General features: G+C 36.9%; 1 protein-coding gene and 1 long non-coding RNA gene across 4 annotated transcripts in view; one reads left to right on the top strand and one right to left on the bottom strand.

The window, feature by feature from the left end:
• Positions 1–17,586, top strand: part of HEPACAM2 (HEPACAM family member 2) — a 42,129-nt gene extending 24,543 nt beyond the window's left edge. The window contains exons 5-10 of one of the 2 annotated variants that reach the window (XM_042917819.1): positions 8,661–8,786; positions 8,876–8,900; positions 8,992–9,029; positions 10,383–10,456; positions 14,208–14,317; positions 17,552–17,586. In XM_042917819.1, coding sequence (XP_042773753.1) covers positions 8,661–8,786; positions 8,876–8,900; positions 8,992–9,029; positions 10,383–10,456; positions 14,208–14,317; positions 17,552–17,555 — 377 coding nt within the window. In that variant the 3' untranslated portion in view covers positions 17,556–17,586. Of the gene's footprint in view, positions 1–8,660; positions 8,787–8,875; positions 8,901–8,991; positions 9,030–10,382; positions 10,457–14,207; positions 14,322–17,551 lie in introns of those variants that run through there. The other variant, XM_042917813.1, reaches the window with a different exon arrangement.
• The window catches only part of LOC122207707, a 47,735-nt gene continuing 36,662 nt past the window's right edge, over positions 8,701–19,773 (bottom strand). Inside the window, exons 3-6 of one of the 2 annotated variants that reach the window (XR_006196976.1) lie at positions 17,495–17,578; positions 12,071–12,134; positions 11,229–11,436; positions 8,701–10,563 (exon numbers count right to left, since the gene is read on the bottom strand). This is a non-coding gene — a long non-coding RNA (uncharacterized LOC122207707). The remainder of the gene's footprint in view (positions 10,564–11,228; positions 11,437–12,070; positions 12,135–17,494; positions 17,579–19,773) is intronic. The other variant, XR_006196977.1, reaches the window with a different exon arrangement.

The following is a 19,773-nucleotide window of genomic DNA, read 5'->3' as shown; positions in this document are numbered from 1 at the left end:
TCCAATAGAAATTTTTGCAGTGAAGGAAATATTTGATCTGCACTAGCCAGTATGGTAACCACTACCTTCATTTGGTTTTTGAGCATTTAATTTTTTTTAAGGTTTACTTTTATTTTTGAGAGAAGGAAAGACAGAGCATGAGTGGGACAGTGGCAGGGAGAGAGGGAGACACAGAATCAGAAGCAGGCTTCAGTGGCTTTTGAGCATTTAAATTTAGCTCTGCAACTGAGGGACTGAATTTATGTTATTTATTAAATATTTAAATTTTATTTTAAATTATAAATAAATTAAATAGCCACATGTATCTGGCGGCTACCATATTGGACAATGCAGCTCTAGAATTTTTACCTGAGTTATGTGTCATTTGGGAAGTAGATAATAATTTATTTCCTTTATAGCTCCCCAAAGCGTATCTGTGTTTAGGGTGCTCTAAATCTGACACTCATTTATTCATTATTTAGCACCTAATATTGGCCAAATACTGTGATAGGCATTGAGAATGCCAACTGAAAAAAAATTCCTGCTAACAAAATGACCACAGCTTAATATACACAGCAGGCATATGAACCGCTAAGGTGCATCATTTGCTTTCTATTTTATTAAAATTTTATTAGGATTAACCAGCTCTTAACCTCAGTGGCTGACCAAAACGTAATTTTAAAGCAAGCCATAATTAAGCATATAAAGTAGTTGACTAGCAATCTGGGTGTCATCTTAGACTTGTTCCTTATGCTCATTGCAAATGAAAACATAGCTCCAATATGTAGTTGTATACCACATTGACAACTTTCACACTGCCTGAACTTTCTCCATTAATATTTGGCTAAGGTATTTTCATAATATCAGAAGCCCCCAATATTTGATTAAGATCTTATTACTGATGCCCAAAGACAGCTACAGTCTTTATATCAAATAATTGCCTTTTGCAAAATATAAAAAACCTGTTTGACCTGTACAAAGATCAGGTATTTGTTATTATAGTAAATAAGAAGAGCAGGTGCTTATTTTTCAGAGGGATTCAGAGTTGTCAACATTAGTGACCTTTTTCTGGTTTTTAGAGCTATTTTTCAACTCCTATATGTCCACAGAACTTTAACTCAAACAGCAACAAATGCCAAAGAAAATGAGTAGTATTGATGTGTTTTAAGTATTTGATTTTTTTTTAAGTTTTCCAAATTAATGAATCTCCGCAATGGAGATTAAATATACACTAACCTACAGTGAAAAAATGAACATCACTTGTAACTACCATTTGAGCACTTACTGATCATACACTCTGAGAAGCAATCTATGTTAAGATCTGTAGAGAATTTTGAGGGATAAGATACCTGCCTCTGAGATATTTTCAGAGCCAAGTTGTATTTGGTGTAACCAGAGTCTAGTACTAAGAAATAGATGAACGTTTTTGTTTTTAGTGAGGCACATAACATGGTGGCCAACCAAAAAGTTTCAGCAAAAAGCTGTGGAGGGCAATGGACAAAGGAGTCAAAGATGACTCCAAGATCACAAATAAGGAAAGAAAATAACAAGGTCAGGAAAGAATCAAAAGTTTTATTGGAGACTTTCAGTTGGGGAGAGGAAGGCCAGAGAAAGTGATGTTTGGCTCCAGATGGTGCCTTCTACCTCGGGGCTATGATTCACATCTAATTTGAGACATTAATTGACCTTTCTGTCTCAGTGGAGATATACTACAGAAAACAGGGACAATGGGCAACGTCACACAGCTAGTAAGTCATAAAATAATATCTGAATTCAAAGCCCTTGTTTTAATCATTATATAAACTGCCTCCCTTGACATTCTTGACTGAGAATATCAGTAAGACTATGGTCTTTCTAGAACGTATACCACATATCCAGGATAGTGTATATTTTCTCATCACCTTAACTAACTTTGTGCTATATACAAAGAGATACTCTGGTTTGTCCATGATATGTATATGCTTTCATATTAATGAGAAATTATGAAATACCTGTAACTAAAAATAGTATCTAAAATATAAGTTTCAAGGAAACAATAGCAATAAAAATAATACATTAGCATTTGTATTTGAAAAATAAATGATTTTATTTATTTAATTAAGGACTTCCTTGAATGCAGATGTCCATGATTTACAATTTTAATGGGGTCTAAACCACTGTTGTGACATGCAATATATATAAAATGAAAGTTTATGATGAGAATTCAAGTGTTCACACTTAATGAAGATATTCAAATATATAAATTATTAGAATTCCCAAGAACCACATGGCTATAATTCAGAATTTAGATACAATAGAAATGTCTTGAATTTGTATGTGATCCTAAGAAATCTATCACTTTGAGAAAGAGATAAAGAGAGAACGCGCGTGCGCACACATGGGGGAGGGGCAGAGAGGGAGAAGGAGAGAGAGAGAATCCCAAGCAGGCTCTGCACCACCAGCATGGAGCTCAATGTGGGGCTTGAACTCACAAACCATGAGATCATGACCTGAACCAAAGTCTGACACTTAACTGAGTCACCCAAGTGTCCCTATCATTTTTTTATATGTATTTCTATTGTACACCATTTCATACAGAAGAGAATAGGAAAATGATCCAAAGTAGGAAAATGAATTGACTAATTTCTTCTACCTAGAAACTTCTCATGTTAAGATCTTAAGGAGACATATTTCACTTTGGGCCACTGGAGAAAACAGCTAAGATAGAACTACAGCCCTGACATCCAGACCCTAAGACGTTAGACATCCCCATGAGCTTTTAGCACAGAATAACTGTGTCAGTCAGGTGGAGCCATGGGAGAGTATAGAAACAGCACCCCTCCCCAATATGGGGCTTTCATCTCTATAGGGACAGGAATCAGCTGTCATAATCAGCAAGCAGACTGTCTGAGAGAGATCTCAGAACTCCATTCTGATCTCGGAATAGACGAGCAGACTGGTGGCATATGGCTGCCCTGTTCTGGGTGCAGTCTCTCAAACAGCAGGGCTGTGATGCCATGGAAACCACACCTCTTGCCCATATTTGCACTTAATTATGTTATTTCATTTTATTTGTTTGCCTAGGGAGGGGGCAAATAGCATTTGCAGTAGGGCTTTGGTAAATGAGTCAATCATATTTAAATAATGAAGAGAATGGCATGCTATGAGCTAAACAGTAGGAAACTCTCTAAAAGAAAGAATGGGGCTCCTGCAAGTGTCTAGAACTGCATTCAGAATTCCTATACATTCTCTGTAGCAATAGGATCAGAATTTATCTGCTGCCTTACTTTCAAGTGGGGGTTTCAGAAGTCCATCTCTCCAAGACACACTTGCCTAGAACGGAGACTACAGCAACTATGCCCCTTGATTTGATCCTTGACATATTTGGCATTTTTTATTTTGTGAAAGGAAGCAAATTTCAAGTTCTGGGATGGAGAATCAGTGTCAAGAGATAGTCAGGATGCTCTAGAGGAGAAGGAGGCCTAACAGGGAATATCATTTGTTCTGAGAAAAGGGACTATGCTTATTCCTCTTTTTCCAGGGAAAGGATATGCCATAGCCAAGGTTTTGGGGTGACAGACATTGGCCACTATAGGGTGGTTCTCTGATGTAGGGCTAACAGAGCTAAAGGGAAAAGAGGCAAGAGGACAATAAAGAAGGAATCTAAAGAGATAAGGAAGTAATGGTAAAGGGAATAAGTGGGATCCTCTGAAGGACAGAATGTGCAAATTCGATCATTTTAGGAAACACAAATCAAAAAGGACAAAAAGTTAAAAATGAAGGAGACGCAAGGAGATGTCTTATCCAAATGTAAGACATCTAATCATTGTATGTTAAACTAACTGCCAGGCTTCAGAATCATGGAAGTGCCTGGCAAAGAGCTTATGTATTCAAGAGTGTAACTTCACCATTAGAATGAGAAGTACTTGGAAATAATAATTATTAGCATATTTTCAAGATTAAGGGGGTAAAAACAGCAAAGACTATACTAAAATATTTTCCTGCGGTTTTTCTCATGGTATAAAGCACATAACAGAAGCTTGAGAAGAATAAATCAGCATTCAATACTTTTTTGAGGGGTTAGTGGAATTTTGGTGAAGACAATCAAGAAGTGAAACAGCTGAAACACATCAAGTCTGGTGTTAGAAAAGGTGGAAGGTAAAAGTGATTATATAGGAGCCTACCTGCCATTACAAAACCACTCTTTGACTATGGATTAACAGGAAAAAAATGAACTTGCAGTCAGAAAAAAACCTATGTTCCAGTCTTAGTTATGACTTACTGTAGCAAATATTTTAGTTTCTTGGAGACTATTTCTTTATCTGTACCTATAAATGGTACTTTAATTTTTAAAATTATTTACATTTTAGTGATATGATACATCTCTACCAAATAAATGGGAAACAAATGTACATTTGGTTTTAATTACATATGATGATTATACATTTAATTGTGTATATCTGAAAATTGGCTAGTTTTGATTTTAATATATGATCTAGAATGAAGAAATAGAAGGGAACCTGGGTGGCTCAGTTGGTTGAGCATCCGACTCCAGATTTTGGCTCAGGTCAAAATCCCCCAGGGTCAGGAAATCGAGTCCTGTGTCCGGCTCCATGCTGAGCAGGGAGCCTGCTTAAGATTCTCTCTCTCTCTCTCTCTCTCTCTCTCTCTCTCTCTCTCTCTCCGCCCGTCTTCCCCTCTCAACTCTCTCTCTCAAAAAAAAAATTAATTAAATTAAACGAAGAAATAGAGAATTCACTTGCTAAAAGTGGTGCCCAAATCATATTCTATATTTAGTATTTCACCCTTATTACTTTGCTTTTCTATCCCTGCTGGTGTTTCAAGAGAGTATTCTATTTGCCTTTATCTTACTGACAATGACACCAGAGTATGGGTTCTTCCAAATTTATATTTTAAAAGTAAAACAGATTAGCTTTTGTTGAGTTTCTAAAATTCTACCTCTAGGATAATAGAGAATGTGGAAATCAATCATACAAAGAACAATAAAACCATTCAGGGATTTTGATTCTGAAGAAGAGAATTCTCAGGGGAGATGTGACAGAAAAATCATGCAGAAAAAGGATTTGACTTATTAGTTATAATTTCGTTGGTAGAACTGAAGAGATTTGAGCTTAATGGTGGAAGGATTGCTGTTTCTCATATAATGGTCAGGTAGAAGTGATGGAAAGAGCATAGAACTATAGTCAGACATTATTGAGTTCAACTTTGTGTATCCTGAGTGTTAGCTGTCCCATCTTTTATATGGAACTTATTCTTGTATTTTGGAGGCCAGTGGAAGTGGTAAGCAGTAAAAGTATTAATTTTGGTTAGTTTTTTTTTCATCTTCAAAGTCTAAGACACAAAGAAAAAATGTATAACCAACAAGCAACTAGAGAGGAAAAGAGAAATAAAATGAAGTCCTGATTAATCCAAATGAAGATAAGAAAGGAGAGACAAGAATGGAGGAAATATAGAAAAAATAATAAGATTGTAGATCTAAAACAAAATATATTAATAATTTCATTAAATATTAAGGTACTAAATATTCCAACTAAAAGACAAAAAATGTCAAACTGGATTACAAAATACTATTCAGGAGCACCTGGGTGGCTCAGTAGGTTAAACGCCTGATTTCAGCTCAGGTCACAGTCTCATGATTTGTGAGATTGAGCCCCACATCCAGCTCTGTGCTGACAGTGTGGAGCTTACTTGGGATTCTCTCTCTCCCTCTCTCTCTCTTCCCATCCCCCACTCATACTCTCTCTCTCTCAATAAATAAATAAATAAACTTAAAAAATACTATTCAATGCAAAAAATACTATTTGATGATTATAAGATATACATTGTATATATAAGGATACTGAAAGATTGAAAGTAAAAGGATGAACAAATAAACCATACAAATAGCCAAAAGAAAGCTGATATACCACTACTATTATCAGACAAATTACATAAGAATTGGATAAATTTTTTGAGACAAGAAGTAATACTTTAGATTAAAAAAGTGGACATTTCATAAGAGTAAAGTGGTCTCTCGAGGCACCTGGGTGGCTCAGTCAGTTGAGCGTCCGACTTCGGTTCAGGTCATGATCTCACAGTTTGTGGGTTCGAGCCCCACATTGGGCTCTGTGCTGACGGCTCAGAGCCTGGAGCCTGCTTCGGATTCTGTGTCTCCCTCCCTCTCTGCTCCTCCCCTGCTCATGCTGTCTCTCTCTCTCTCTTTCAAAAATAAATAAAATCATTAAAAAAAATTTTTAATAATAAAAAAAAAAAGAGTAAAGTGGTCTCTCCAGCAGGAGGATGTAAGCATTCTGAACTTGTATGCATCTACTAGCAGTGCTTCAAAGTGTATCTAATAAATAGCAAAAATTAACAAAGTAGAAAAATCCATAATCAGAGTAGGAGATTTTAGCATACATCTCTTGGTAACTAATAGAACAAACAGGCAAAAACTTAGTAGGAATAGAGAAAAATAATCTGACCTAATTGAATTAATATAGAATATAACATACAACAACTGTAGAATATACCCTCTTTTCATATGACCATGTATATGGTCATCTTTCTAAAATCTTGGTATTCAAAAGATTGAAATCAAACAGAGTCTGTCCTCTAGAGTAGACTTCAACTAAAAATCAATAACAGAAAACAAAACTAGAAAAATTCCCAACTTAAATAAATAAAGCAACATGTTTTCTAAATAGCCCATAGGTCAAATAAGAAATCTCAGTGAAGGGGTGCCTGGGTGGCTCAGTTGGTTGAGCAGCCGACTTCAGCTCAGGTCATGATCTCATGGTTTGTGAGCTCAAGCCCCGTGTCGGGCTCTGTGCTGACAGCTGAGAGCCTGGAGCCTGCTTCAGATTCTCTGTCTCCCTCTCTCTCTCTTTCTCTGCCCCTCTCTCGATCACACTCTGTCTCTCTCTATCTCAGAAATAAATAAACATTAAAAAAAATTTTTAAAGAAATCTCAATGAAAATTATAAAATATTATAATTTTATAATATAATAATTTCTTAATCATGAAAATACTACTTATAAAAAACTCACTGGATGTGTTGTTCTATAGTAAGATTGTCTACACTTAAGAAAGTGATGGAGAGGGGTGCCAGTGTGGCTCACTCAGTTGAGTGTCCGACTCTTGATTTCAGCTCAGGTCATGATTTCATGGTCATGAGATCGAGCCCTGAGTCAGGCATGGAACCTACTTAACATTCTCCCTCTCCCTCTGCCCCTCTCCCACGTTACTCTCTCTCTTTCTCTGAAATAAAAAAAGACAAAAAAAGAGAAAGTGATGGAGAAAATAATAATGCCAAATAAATTTAAGAGTATATTATGTCCATAGCCATCACATTATCTATGGCACAAAAAATTGAGGAAATATTCTTCCAGCATCAAAAACTATTATTCAGTCCAGCATTATTCACATGATTGATGAATGAATGAAGTTCCAATGTATGCTGTCATTTCCTTTTCATCACACTAAATATCAACCAACATTCATATTAAAACTAAACTTGTTCATTTATGATGTAACCTATTTCTTTGTTCAATTACATAGTAATCATAGTAGTTATTTAAAGTCTAATTTTTTCAAAATATGGTTGAATTTAACCCATAGACGGAAAATATGAGAGTTTAGCAAAAAGCAACAAGTGCATTTCCTGAGAATCAGCTATGTGTAATTAACAGTAAAGAGTATTGCATATTTTATAATTATTTCTAAGTTATGTGCTACACTTCCTTTATACCATTAAAATTTGTAATTTTTGTATGTATATATGTGAATACATTTTTTTGAGATTCAATTACTGGTAGGCCACTGGATAGTGTCCTATTTACATAATACACTTCATATAAGACTCTCTGGCTGCCCCAAATTCTAGAGTATTAGAGAAACAACAAAACTTAAAGGCCTCTCACTCTAACCTCATTTCACTAGTGTGAGAATCAAGGCCATCAGTCAAGTGGCTCACCCAAAGTTGCCCAGCTCTTTAGAAAGAACAAACCTGTGAGGTAGGAGCAGAGTAACTGAAGAAAGGCTCAGACCTCACAAAGAGACCACCCAGATGCTAAAGTAGTTCCGAACTAAAAAGGCCAGCTTTCCAACAGTGGGAGAATATAAATTATTAAGAGAGAAAATAAGGAAAAATAATCTTTCTAATAAGTTTTTGGTGTTCTAGTCTAGATCTAGAATCAAAAATCACATACCACCTGCCTAGAAAATCCACGTACCTGGTTTATACTAAGAGTGAGACAAAAGGAAAGAGAGAGAACCACTTAGCATCTGGGGATATTTGATACGATGAGATCAAAGTTAAATGGTTAAATGGTGGTGAACACTATTGGAAAGTATGACATAAGCTATATACGACATCTATTTCAACACATCAGTTGTATCCTGGGCAGCTTACCACATTTATATCCTTAGCAAATTTAGGCCATTGTGATCAAATCGCTCTGTGTCCTAAAATAAGTGCATTCCTTCTGCTTGGTCTTTCTCATTCTCACTCACCTGCTCACTCTTGCTCTCTCATGTTCTCTCTCTCTCTCTCTCTCTTTCTCTCTACATATAAACATAAAATAAGTAATATATAATATACAGATGCAGTAATGTCCCCAGGTAAAGCATAAAAAAGTCAAACCATATAGTAACTTATTATTGATCTTTAATAAAAATATTTAAAATATGTCTTTTTATTTAGGACTCGAGAAGCTTGCACAAAAGGGGAAATCATTGTCCCCTTTAGCAAGTATAACCGGAATATCACTCTTTTTAATTATATCCATGTGTCTTCTCTTCCTATGGAAAAAATATCAACCCTATAAAGGTAGGTTAAAATTAGAAAGAAAATTTACAAATGGTTTTATATATGTGCTAAAAATTACCTTACTGTGTTTTTTTTCCTCTTGGTTTTAGTTATAAAACAGAAGCTAGAAGGCAGGTAATACATACATTTCTACAAATATAATTTTTTCTTGAATGCCTTTTCCTCAGTTATTATCAGTAACAGAAATGCCTCTTTGTCTTTTCAGACCAGAAACAGAATACAGGAAAGCTCAAACATTTTCAGGTAATGGCTATGCTGAAAGGGACTAATGTAATGTTAATGTATATTAATTAATATTGCTCATTTTAATTATTATATATAATGTACTATTGATGTAATATAATTCATATAAGGTATGAACTGCTATAATGCAAACAATCCCTTAACTTTGAATAGTGCCCTCATTTTACAAAGTGCTATCCCTTGAATTGGTTTTACTGTAAGTCATACAAATCTGTAAAATAAACCTGAAAGGCACTGAACTCCATTTTATAGGCTAGAGAACCAAGGCTCAGAGATTAAGTCACTTGCCCACCATCACTGAGTTCTTCTGAATCCTAATTTATTGATCCTTTTACTATTTTGAAAATGCCCAAGACCCTCTCACTTCATTCATTCCTAAAGCAGGGACAATGCTGGCAGCTCCCTCCCCAGGAGCAGTGGGCAGGGAAGTTTGGCAGGTTTGCTGCTTCTTTGACCCCAGCTGTCCCCCTTATTGCCCTTCACTATTGATTCCCTACTGAGTTGTTATAAATTAAGAATGGGGCTACCCTCCAGGCCTTGGAGTCACATGATGCTGGGTTTCAGTGCCCTGTATGCCACTTTTTCCCAATGTCACCTTGGGAAAATTAACTAATTTTTTCTGACCTCAATTTTCCTCATCTATATAATGGAGGTAATTACTGCCCCCTCCCTCCACCAGGGCCACGAGGAGAATTAAATACAGTGATGTAGGTGGAGTGCCTAATATGCCAGGATGCTTAGTGAATGTGGGTCTGCATCCTCTTATCAAGCCCCAGAGACCATCTGGTTCCTCCCAACCACCCCACTCCCATCATTTTACAGATGATAGTTTGGGTGATGTTGATATTACACTGCATTATATTTTGTACATATGGGCAGCTACAATAGTACATTATATATAATAATTTAAAATGAATAATATACATTATACATTGATATTAGTAGTTCTGGTGGTCTCTATTTTAGATCTGACAGGGTGTAATAAATACTATGTGTAGACTAAGAGATGCTGTGATTCCCAGGCTGAAGCCTTGGTGTGCTAACTCTCTGAGTTAGTTACAAAGGACAAAACTGCCCACGTGCGTTTATTTGACTATATGATACACCATTCCCACATCAGGCTTTAAGAATAATTGTCCCAATTCAATTCCAGTTCTCAGCTTCAGAATGAGTGATTTCCAACACTGCTTAGTTGACAATATGACCACAGGGAATTAGTAAATGTTAAATTGGTTTTATACACATATCACTTGAAACAAACAATAACGGTAAGTTTTACAAAGTCTTAAAAAAAAAACTACAATAGCAGATGGAGGTATTTGATTTGTAAGTAGTATTTGTTTTACATTTCAGGCCATGAAGATGCTCTGGAAGACTTCGGAATATATGAATTTGTTGCTTTTCCAGATGCTGCTGGTGTTCTCAGGGTTGGTTTTCCTAATGGCTGATTAACCAGAGGTGTAAGCAGCATTCACTTAAGTGCTTGGGCAGGGTGGTCAAGTGGTTGCACTACCTTCAGCAGAGTTTGCTCGCTCTGTAAAGAAAGATGTTGTTGGATCTGAGGAGCTAAAGCATCTTTTGTGGCCTTTATAAATAAGGCTAACACGAATTAGGAAGTTACACTAATTCGTAAACATTCTTTACCTGGTAAGCTCAGTGAAGAGAAAACCAGCTAGGTTGAAGTTCAAGAGAACCGAACAAATAGGGAATCGGGGACCCTGATTTAAATCATTTTGCATCACCTTCATGGCTACAGCCTGTCACTTCACTGAACTCTCTGTCTATACCTCAGTTTTTTCTTCACTTCCCCTCATGTTTTGCGGAGACAATTGATCATACCCTTATGCTGTTCAGAAGAAAGGTACTATGTAAACCCAAATTATGCAAGTGCACATCTTTACTTTTATCCTAAAGTTGCCTGCGATGCAAGAAGGGGAGCTTTTACACTGTTGAAACATTTTGTTTTTCAGTGTGCAAAGACAAGATCTTTTAAAACAATCAGTTTTGTTTAACAGACATAAAGAATGTTCTCTAATCAGCTCATTAACATTTTTATAGAATTTTGTAAGGCCTCTGCTTCCTAGTTCCCCTATAATAGCTCACTTAGGGAAGGGACCATAAACAGACTACTTGCTTTGGGCATTTTCCTTTTTTTTTCTTCTTAAAGAACTATTTGTCATTAGGGATTAGTTACCTCACCTGTTTAGTGAATTCTATCAATGTGTACGGTTCATCCAGTAATTTTCCTAGCCACCGACTTTATTTCACAAATGCCATGTGAGTAATAGAGGGAGACTGATTGGATTTCATCCTTCTGAGGGCAAGTCGGCAGCACCAGCTCCCACATCATCACAAAGCTTTGCACTGCCCTATTCAGTCTCAGACAGCATTGACTCACCTTTCACTTCTACAACCAAAAAGACAAAAATAAATATTTGTAGATCAATTATTTCAAACAGCTTCTCACCACAGCAGAAAGCACCCCTCTCAGGTGTGGCTTTTAAGTAGGAAAGCAGGAAACTGAAGAGCTAATAAGACTTAGAATTGAATTTTTGAAGCTGGGAGTTTCTTTATTTAAAATAATGCAGTTTGGGGGTGCCTGAATGGCTGTCGGTTAAGCGGCCAACTTCGGTTCGGGTCATGATCACTGGTGAGTTCCACCTCTCATTGGGCTCTGTGCTGACAGCTCAGAACCTGGAGTCTGCTTCAGATTGTGTCTCCCTCACTCTCTGCCCCTCCTTCACTTGCATTCTCTCTCTCTCTCCTCAAAAATAAATAAAACATTAAAAATTTTTTAATTAATAAAACAACGCAGTTTTTATTCCTAGGAATTCATTAGAAAGGAGTGGGATCTATGTAAAAAATTTAAATTTAGCCTGTGATTAATCAGTACTCGGTTTCAAGATGTTATTTCAGAGGACCTCTATTTGCCCAAAATACTATAATCCCTAAGAACATGAGGCAGAGAAATGAACACTTTGACTACATATCAGCCCCACTTATTTCTGTCATAAGTACAATAATGTAATTTGGAGCCATACCAATCTTCAAAGCCGAAAATTCCTGAGGAATCAGTGAAGGTTCTTCAACTGCTGGTGCCAGGTGCTTTGGGAAAAAGTGAGAAATCAACACCAACAACAGAAAGAAAAGCATGAGCAGCAGGACACGTGTAGGAGAACCTATGTGGGAAGAAGCTGGCATGGTGGTTCTGTGTAAAGATTAGCAGCCAAATGCAATGGCTTTGAGAAGAAAGGGAAAAATAATATTAAAACCAAGATATCAAAATTGAAGTTAAGAAGGGAAACAAACTCAATTACTAACTTTTGGGGTTTTTAAAAATGAGAATAATCTCTTGGCTTGTTGTGGCACACGTACACATGGACTCCTCCTCCTCTCTCTACTTGCTGGAATTTTGCTGTCCGTTTAGCACCTCTTTGAGGAATTGGACAGAAAGCAAGGGCATGAAAGGAACAAATTTATTACTTGTTGCCAGCTCTAATATTAACTTAGGTAATATTAAGTAAGTAAGTTATTATCTATAGATTGCTTTTATCATAGGTCCTGGACACCCCCATACCAAAGAAAATCAAGAGTTGATCTCAAGTACACTTGACCCTTGAACATCATGGGGGTTAGGGGTGCCAACCCTACCCAGTCAAAAATCTGCCTGTAACTTTTGACTTCCCCCAAACTTAACTACTAATAGCCTACTGTTGACCAACAGTCTTACCAATAACATCAACAGTCGGTTAATGCATAGTTGTCTTATATACTGTATTCTTACAATAAAATAAACTAGAGAAAAGAAAATGTTGGGTGGTTCAGTCAGTTAAGTGTCTGACTTCAGATCAGGTCATGATCTCGTGGTTTGTGAGTTCAAGCCCTGCATCAGGCTGTCTGCTGTCAGCACAGAGCCTGCTTTGGACCCTCTGTCCCCCTCTCACTCTGCCCCTCCCCCACTTCTCTCTCTCTCTCTCTCTCTCTCTCTCTCTCTCTCTCTCACACACACACACACACACACACTCTCAAAAATAAAAAAAATAAACATAAAAAAAGAAGAAGAAATGTTAAGAAAATCATAAGGAAGAAAAAATATATTTATAGTATTGTCCTGTATTTATTGAAAAATATCCATGTATAAGTGGACCTGCACAGTTCAAAGCTGATTTGTGCAAGGGTCATCTGTACAAACTGTAAACCAAAATCTCCTTGGCACATAAATGAGAGGATGAATCACATATCCTAGGGCTGCGCTTTGAGAACTTTAGCAAGTGGAATGGAAACAGTTTCCAAAGAAAACACAAAGCTAAGATGTTCCAATGTAACATAGCAGGCTAAACTGGAATGAGTTGTCAGATGATTTATCAAGGGCAAGAGTCTTCTAGGTGGAGCTGTATAAACAGGGAGGCCTGAAAATAGGAAATGTGATGAAAATCGGAATAGCTCGGGATGAGGAGGGGAACCAGACTTTACCTAACTAATTGGAATGCAATGTTTACAGGGAAAAAGAACATTATCGGATACAAGAAAGGGGAGTTAATAAAACATGAATGCCAGTTTTAATAAAAATGCATGTTGGCTTTTACCAGGCAGAAATATACTACAATACTTTCCACATTCTTCCAAGCCTTTAGTTTTTAGAACCCACTACTGCATTCAAACCAAAACATCTCCCTTTGTGTTCTATATTTCTTGGTACTTGTCTTTATTAATTTGCAGTGTGATCAGGGCTTTTGGTTGTGCATTATTTTTTTCTATTCAACCATCCTTGCATGTATAATTGGCAAGTAGTGTCAAAAAGCTAACTGAGATGTAATATAAAAGATAATCATATATGCTCTCTGGTTCTAAGCTATCCTGATATCTTCTCTTTTGCTATTTTTTCTTTCTATTATATTTCCTTTACAGTACTGCCAGCTCTTTTTCTTAAATGAAGAAAAAAAAAGCGATAGCTTTTGTCAAGCTCTTCCTCTTCTGACTTCATAGCTATGCTGCCACACAAACTACCATAGGGTAAGTGCAGGAAACTGTAGCAAGGAGAAATGAACATCGTAGGGAAGATAACCAGATCTAGTTCTCTAATCATCACTACTTCCAATTGTTTTCAACCATGCAGTAGAGTAGACACGCTATTTACTAGTCTGCTAATTTTTTTTTTTAATGTGCCACATTTTCTAGATGCCAAGCAGGTCTGTTCCAGCCTCTGATGGTGTATCAGGACAAGATTTGAACAGTACAATTTACGAAGTCATTCAGCACATCCCTGCCCAACAGCACGACTGTCCAGAGTAAGTATGAACTTGCATTTGGTGATGCTACTTTGGAGAGGCTCAGCATTCAGTCCCTGCTTTCCCCAGAATTTATTGAAAGACTCAGAAGAAATAAATTAAAACAGGAAATTACAGCTTCTGTACATTTGAAGAAATTTCCCCACTGGAAAATAATTTTAGGGAAAAAATAGATAAACACAAGTATCTCCTAGGATTGTGCACTTGGGCCAGCGGACTAGGCGCAGAGCTCTGGAATCCAGTGTTTCCCCCAGTGAATCTACATCTGGGTATGAAAGAGATTTTCAGGCAGGTTTGCAAGCCATTTCTGGTTATCTTGATGATTTTCCAATGACTGTGGTGGTTTTGGAGCCAATGATCTGTTACTACAAATAGGACCAGGAAAAAAAAAAAAACCTACAAAATATGCACAGCTCTGTCACCATCAAATGCCCAACGTCTTACAGATTCATAGTCTACTCTCAAGTGAACAGAATCACAGCAAGGACTGGCCTCACGCCCAGAGAGGATAAAACCTGAGCTGAGGCCAAAGCCAGGAAACTACTTATCTAGTTAACCTCAGGGCTGACACTAAGGAGTTGCCCTCCCTTCCCAGCCAGGGAGAAACTAAGCCTACAGCTTTTTGAAATAATGAAATGAACTTCCCTTTTTTGTGCTGTAGTTGCCCACAGGCATAACTGCCACAAATCATCTTCCATCGTTTCTTTATTTGTCATTTATTGACTTTGAAAAGAACATCAATAACCACACGGCAGGAACTTCCCCTCTGGCAAAAGAAACAGTGCTAGCAAAGTAATTCAGGCACACCTCTGGATAAATACCAAAAATAACAGCTAGCAGTGGATGAATGCATGGGAAATCATCTTAGCAGGAGGAGACCAGTCCTGGGGGTGGCAGGGGGGGACTCTGTAGTCATTTAAGGGCTAAGTGGTGAGACATCTCAGAAGACCCATCAATGCACTCCTTCTTGACCCAGGGTGCCTGGAGAAAAGGGAGTCAGGTAATTTAGAAGCAGACCCTGACAGAGCTAGGAACTTATGGTTTGAAAAGAAAAGAAAATGTTTTAAAGAATTATATTATTAATCTAGTAGAACACAAGAGTCGGAATATTATTCCATGACAGTTAAAAAACAAAACAAAACCCTACCTCTCAAAAATGATACCTGACTCTCTTTACTTCTGGAATAGAAAATAAGGGATATTTTTCTTTGTTACATATAAGGAACAGAAGGAGTTTTCAGAGTATATCTGCTTCCCAATTTTGAGATTATATCCAATTAAAAATGTTATCCTATTTAAATTCATGTGTTTTTCTATATGTCTTTCACTCTGCATTATCTGTTTTTTTCCAATTAGAAGGCAAACAATACAAATGAAAACTTGAGGTTTATCTTTTAAAGCTCCCAAATATAAAATAAATGCTGATTTATTTATAAAACTGTAGAATATGGCAGCTACAGTTTCAGAACACAAAATAAAATGATTGGGTTAGTTTTGTGTGTGGAGGGAAAAAAACACTATCTCTAAGTTAAAAAAGAAAATCACCCTCTGAAACTAGACTGCTTTCAGACATGAGCAATATCTTTAGGGTTTCTTGGGAATATAAAACTTTATTTCAGAAATAAACTTGGAAGGTTGAAAATAAAGCAGAAATGCTTTTTTTTCTAGCACATAAAGGACTATTCGAAACTGCTATTGAGGACATGCTCCCTCAAGGGGCAGCAACCCCAGAACCCAAGTTCACACCCCCTGTCCCCCTCCCCATCTCCATTGCCTGTTTTCACCTCCTTTCCTGTCTTCCTAGTCTTTCTTGGCTTCCCTTTGTGCATCTTTGTCTTCCAAAGACTCTCTTTTCCTTTACCTCCATCCTTGGATGTCTGCCTCTCTGAATCTTTCCTTCTTTTTTCTTCTTTCTCTGGAAAACTGTCTCCCTTCTCTCTAAAATCTCTTTTAAAATTTCCTTCTTCTCCCTTTCTTCCAACTCATACTAAAGGGGAGCCAACATTTTTTAAAGTGTCATTTTCCTTGAATACCGACTTATTTTACCTATTCTAAATTTTAACAATGAACAAGTACAGTGCTTTCTTTTCTTTCATCGGAAACTGTTATACACTTATTTTATTTACAGCCAATCTATAAACATTTCCAGACTATTAACTATCTGCTAAGGATAGAGGTTAAGTAAGGCTCAGTCTTTTAAGGATTCCATAGTTTAGTGGACTCTTGTTTGTTTATTTTAGCTAAAGACTCATGGTCCTTAGTAGAATAAATATTCCTCAATAAAGCAAGTATTCCCTAAACATACAGAGGCTATTTTTCTCTCCTGACTGCCTATCACTTTATTCTTTAAGTCCAGTTAAACTTAACGATCAATTTTATGAATATGTAGTATTACAGGTGGTTAGTGAATCTCTCTCATTTCCCCCATTCCCAAAGTGAAAGTGCCAACTCTGGGTAAAGAAAAATAACTTACTGCTTTTTTCTACCTCTGTTTGACAGTTGCTTCTGTAATAGAAAAGACAGCCAAAAAATTCTTTCTTTGGCTCTTAGATTATTCTAGCAGTGTTGTTTTCATTACTGCATGTGTCTGTTACCTAATTGGACTGGTGTTTAACAAATTGGTAAGTTGACCTGTTTTCGTATTTTAGTACTCAGCTGTTATTTGTTTATTGAACTGATGGGTACATTTATTTAAATGCTATCTGTTGACCTCATGGAATGCTCCAGGCACAGTTTGTTTTAAACCCATGACTGGCGGGGCACCTGGGTGGCTCAGTCGGTTGAGTGTCCGACTTCTACTCAGGTCATGATCTCGCAGTTTGTCAGTTGGAGCCCCGTGTCGGGCTCTGTGCTGACAGCTCAGAGCCTGGAGTCTGCTTCAGATTCTGTCTCTCTCTCTCTCTCTGCCCCTCCTCCACTCACGCTCTGTCTCTCTCCCCTTCGGAAATAAATAAACATTTAAAAAAAAAATTATAAACCCATGACTTGGCTGTTGAGTCATTTGAGTAAGTAAACCTTTTACTAAACCTTTACTTTCAAAAGGAAATTATCTACAGAATTCAGTGATTGCTTACTCTTTACACTTACTGGCTTATAAATGTAATTTTCTTGAACTAGTTTAAAACACTCGTTATTTGAAGCTATTGAAAGGAATAAAAGAGTTTAAGGTTCTTCTACCTGGGGAACTGGAAATCTGTAGAATATTTTATGCATCTTGTAACATCTCTTTGCCAGGTGAGCATTCTTGGGTAAAGCTGTGCACTGGAGTGAAATAATGAAGGAACATTTTGAGGAAAAAAAAGTGGAAATGTATATTCACCCGGAATCAGTGAAGAAATCAAGCCCAATACCTCTTACTCATTACTCCTTTTTAATGCAGAATATAGTCATTTATAAAACTGGACTGAAGGTTTCCCAGCATACACACAATGCATTGTGCTACAGAGGAACATGGTGGGAAAATAGTTCTCAGTGGACAGTCTTTATCATGCTGACTGAGAGGAAGAAAAAGACGGGACTTTCCAATCACTCTTTTCATATCAAATTTCTCTAAAAAGCTCAATTAGTTCTAATCTATACTTCCACTTTCAACAACATTGACTATCCTATTTGAGTGACGAATGTGGAAACTTCATGTTTGTAAAATTTCCAGCAGGCTTTGTTTTATTAAATTCTCATTCATGCCAAACTACTATACTAATTTTAAAAAATATTATTCCCAAATTTCCTTCTTGCTATTTGTACCACAGAATAAGGGTGACCATCACAACAGCAAGACTTGCCTTCTCCTAGGTTGTCAATTACCAATGGCTTTTTTGAAAAGAAATAAAACACTGAAGGAAATGACATTTTTATTTTTGTTCAAGGAAAGATGAATTCAAATAAATTATTCTGGTTTTGCTTTTATGTGGCCTTGATTCTTTGTCTGTTAGGGCAAAATTTTGACATAAAAGTCAGATTGTACAATTAGATTTTTTATCCTTGTTTCTCAATGTGCAATAAAGTATAGATGGTAGAGAGCTACTAAAATAAGAATCTTGCTCTTTCATTGCTTTTTTTTTTTCAGGCTTGAAATTTTTACTTTATTGATTGCTGATTCTGGGAAAGATCTCCCTACTTGTATATTGCTGTATTAAAAAAATCAGATAGAGGGGTGTCTGGGTGGCTCATTCAGCTAAGTGGCTGGCTCTTGATTTCGGCTCGGGTCATGATCAAGCCCCACATTGGACTCTGCACTGATGGTACAGAACCTGCTTGGGATTGTCTCTCTCCCTCTCTCTTTGCCCCTTCCCTGCTTGTGCTCTCTCTCAATAAATAAGCATTTTTTAAAAATCAGTTAGAGACCAAGTGGTAGAATCAGAAAACACCAATTTACAACCTCCAAGTGAAATAACTGATTCAGATACCAATCGTCATGAGGCAAGACTGCTAGATAAATGGTACCATATAAAACTGCCAGATGACCAAGCATCAGGTTGCAGAAACTGTGAAGGGAAGGTGGCCTGAGGCCTAGAGAGAAGTAAGTACACAAAGTAGCACAAGGGAGCTGGGCAGGATGCAAGAGGCCCAGGGAGTGGGGACAGTAAGGTCATCTGAGTGTGGTGGATCTGGAGGACGAAAGATGGATATTTGTGTGTAATGACATTGGCTACAAACACTCTGACCTGGCAGTGCCACACTTTAAGATTTCATTTTGGCCAAATAAAGGTAGCAACAACCCAAATATTCAACAATCGGGGGTTTTTAAATGACATGAGATCCATGCAGTGGTTCACACTGTAACTATTAAAAAAGAAGATATACACCTGTATTTACTGACTTGAAACTACTATTATTGTACACTATTATTTTATACACTTCTTTTTCAAAGTGTTTCAACTGAACCACTACTTTTACACTGTACTTTCCGGGTTTTCACAGAAGCGGATGGTAAAAGGAAAATTAAGACAGCCCACAGCCCCTTTCTGGTCTTCTTTCTCTGCCACCTTATGCATTTTTTCTGCTGGAAAAGTCCACCAGTCCCACCACAAATATTTTCTTTTGCATTTGGCAAAAACTGTTTTTATCTAATTAGAAAAAGAAGTAATGCCCATTGTAAATATACATATATGTACATACATACTTGGAAATGCAGAAGGCTAACCATAAGATACCTAAAATCACCCATAGAGAGTAGATCTTAAATGTTCTCACAAGAACAGCAAAAAAAAAATTGCAGTCATGTGAGGTGATGGTTGTGTTAACTAACCTTATTGTGGTAAATTATTTCACAACATGTGCATGTACCAAATCATCACACCTTAAACATATACCATGTTATATGTCAATTATATCTCAATAAGTCTAGAAAAATAATACAAAATCACTTGTATTCTCTCTCAGAAATAGCCTATTAACATTTTCCTAGATTAGTTATGCATGTATTCATTTATACACCTTCCAGTTCTGGGAAGGAT

The sequence above is a fragment of the Panthera leo genome, chromosome A2, assembly GCF_018350215.1.
Source record: "Panthera leo isolate Ple1 chromosome A2, P.leo_Ple1_pat1.1, whole genome shotgun sequence".
Taxonomy (NCBI): domain Eukaryota; kingdom Metazoa; phylum Chordata; class Mammalia; order Carnivora; family Felidae; genus Panthera; species Panthera leo.
This window is presented reverse-complemented; position numbering and strand designations above follow the sequence as displayed.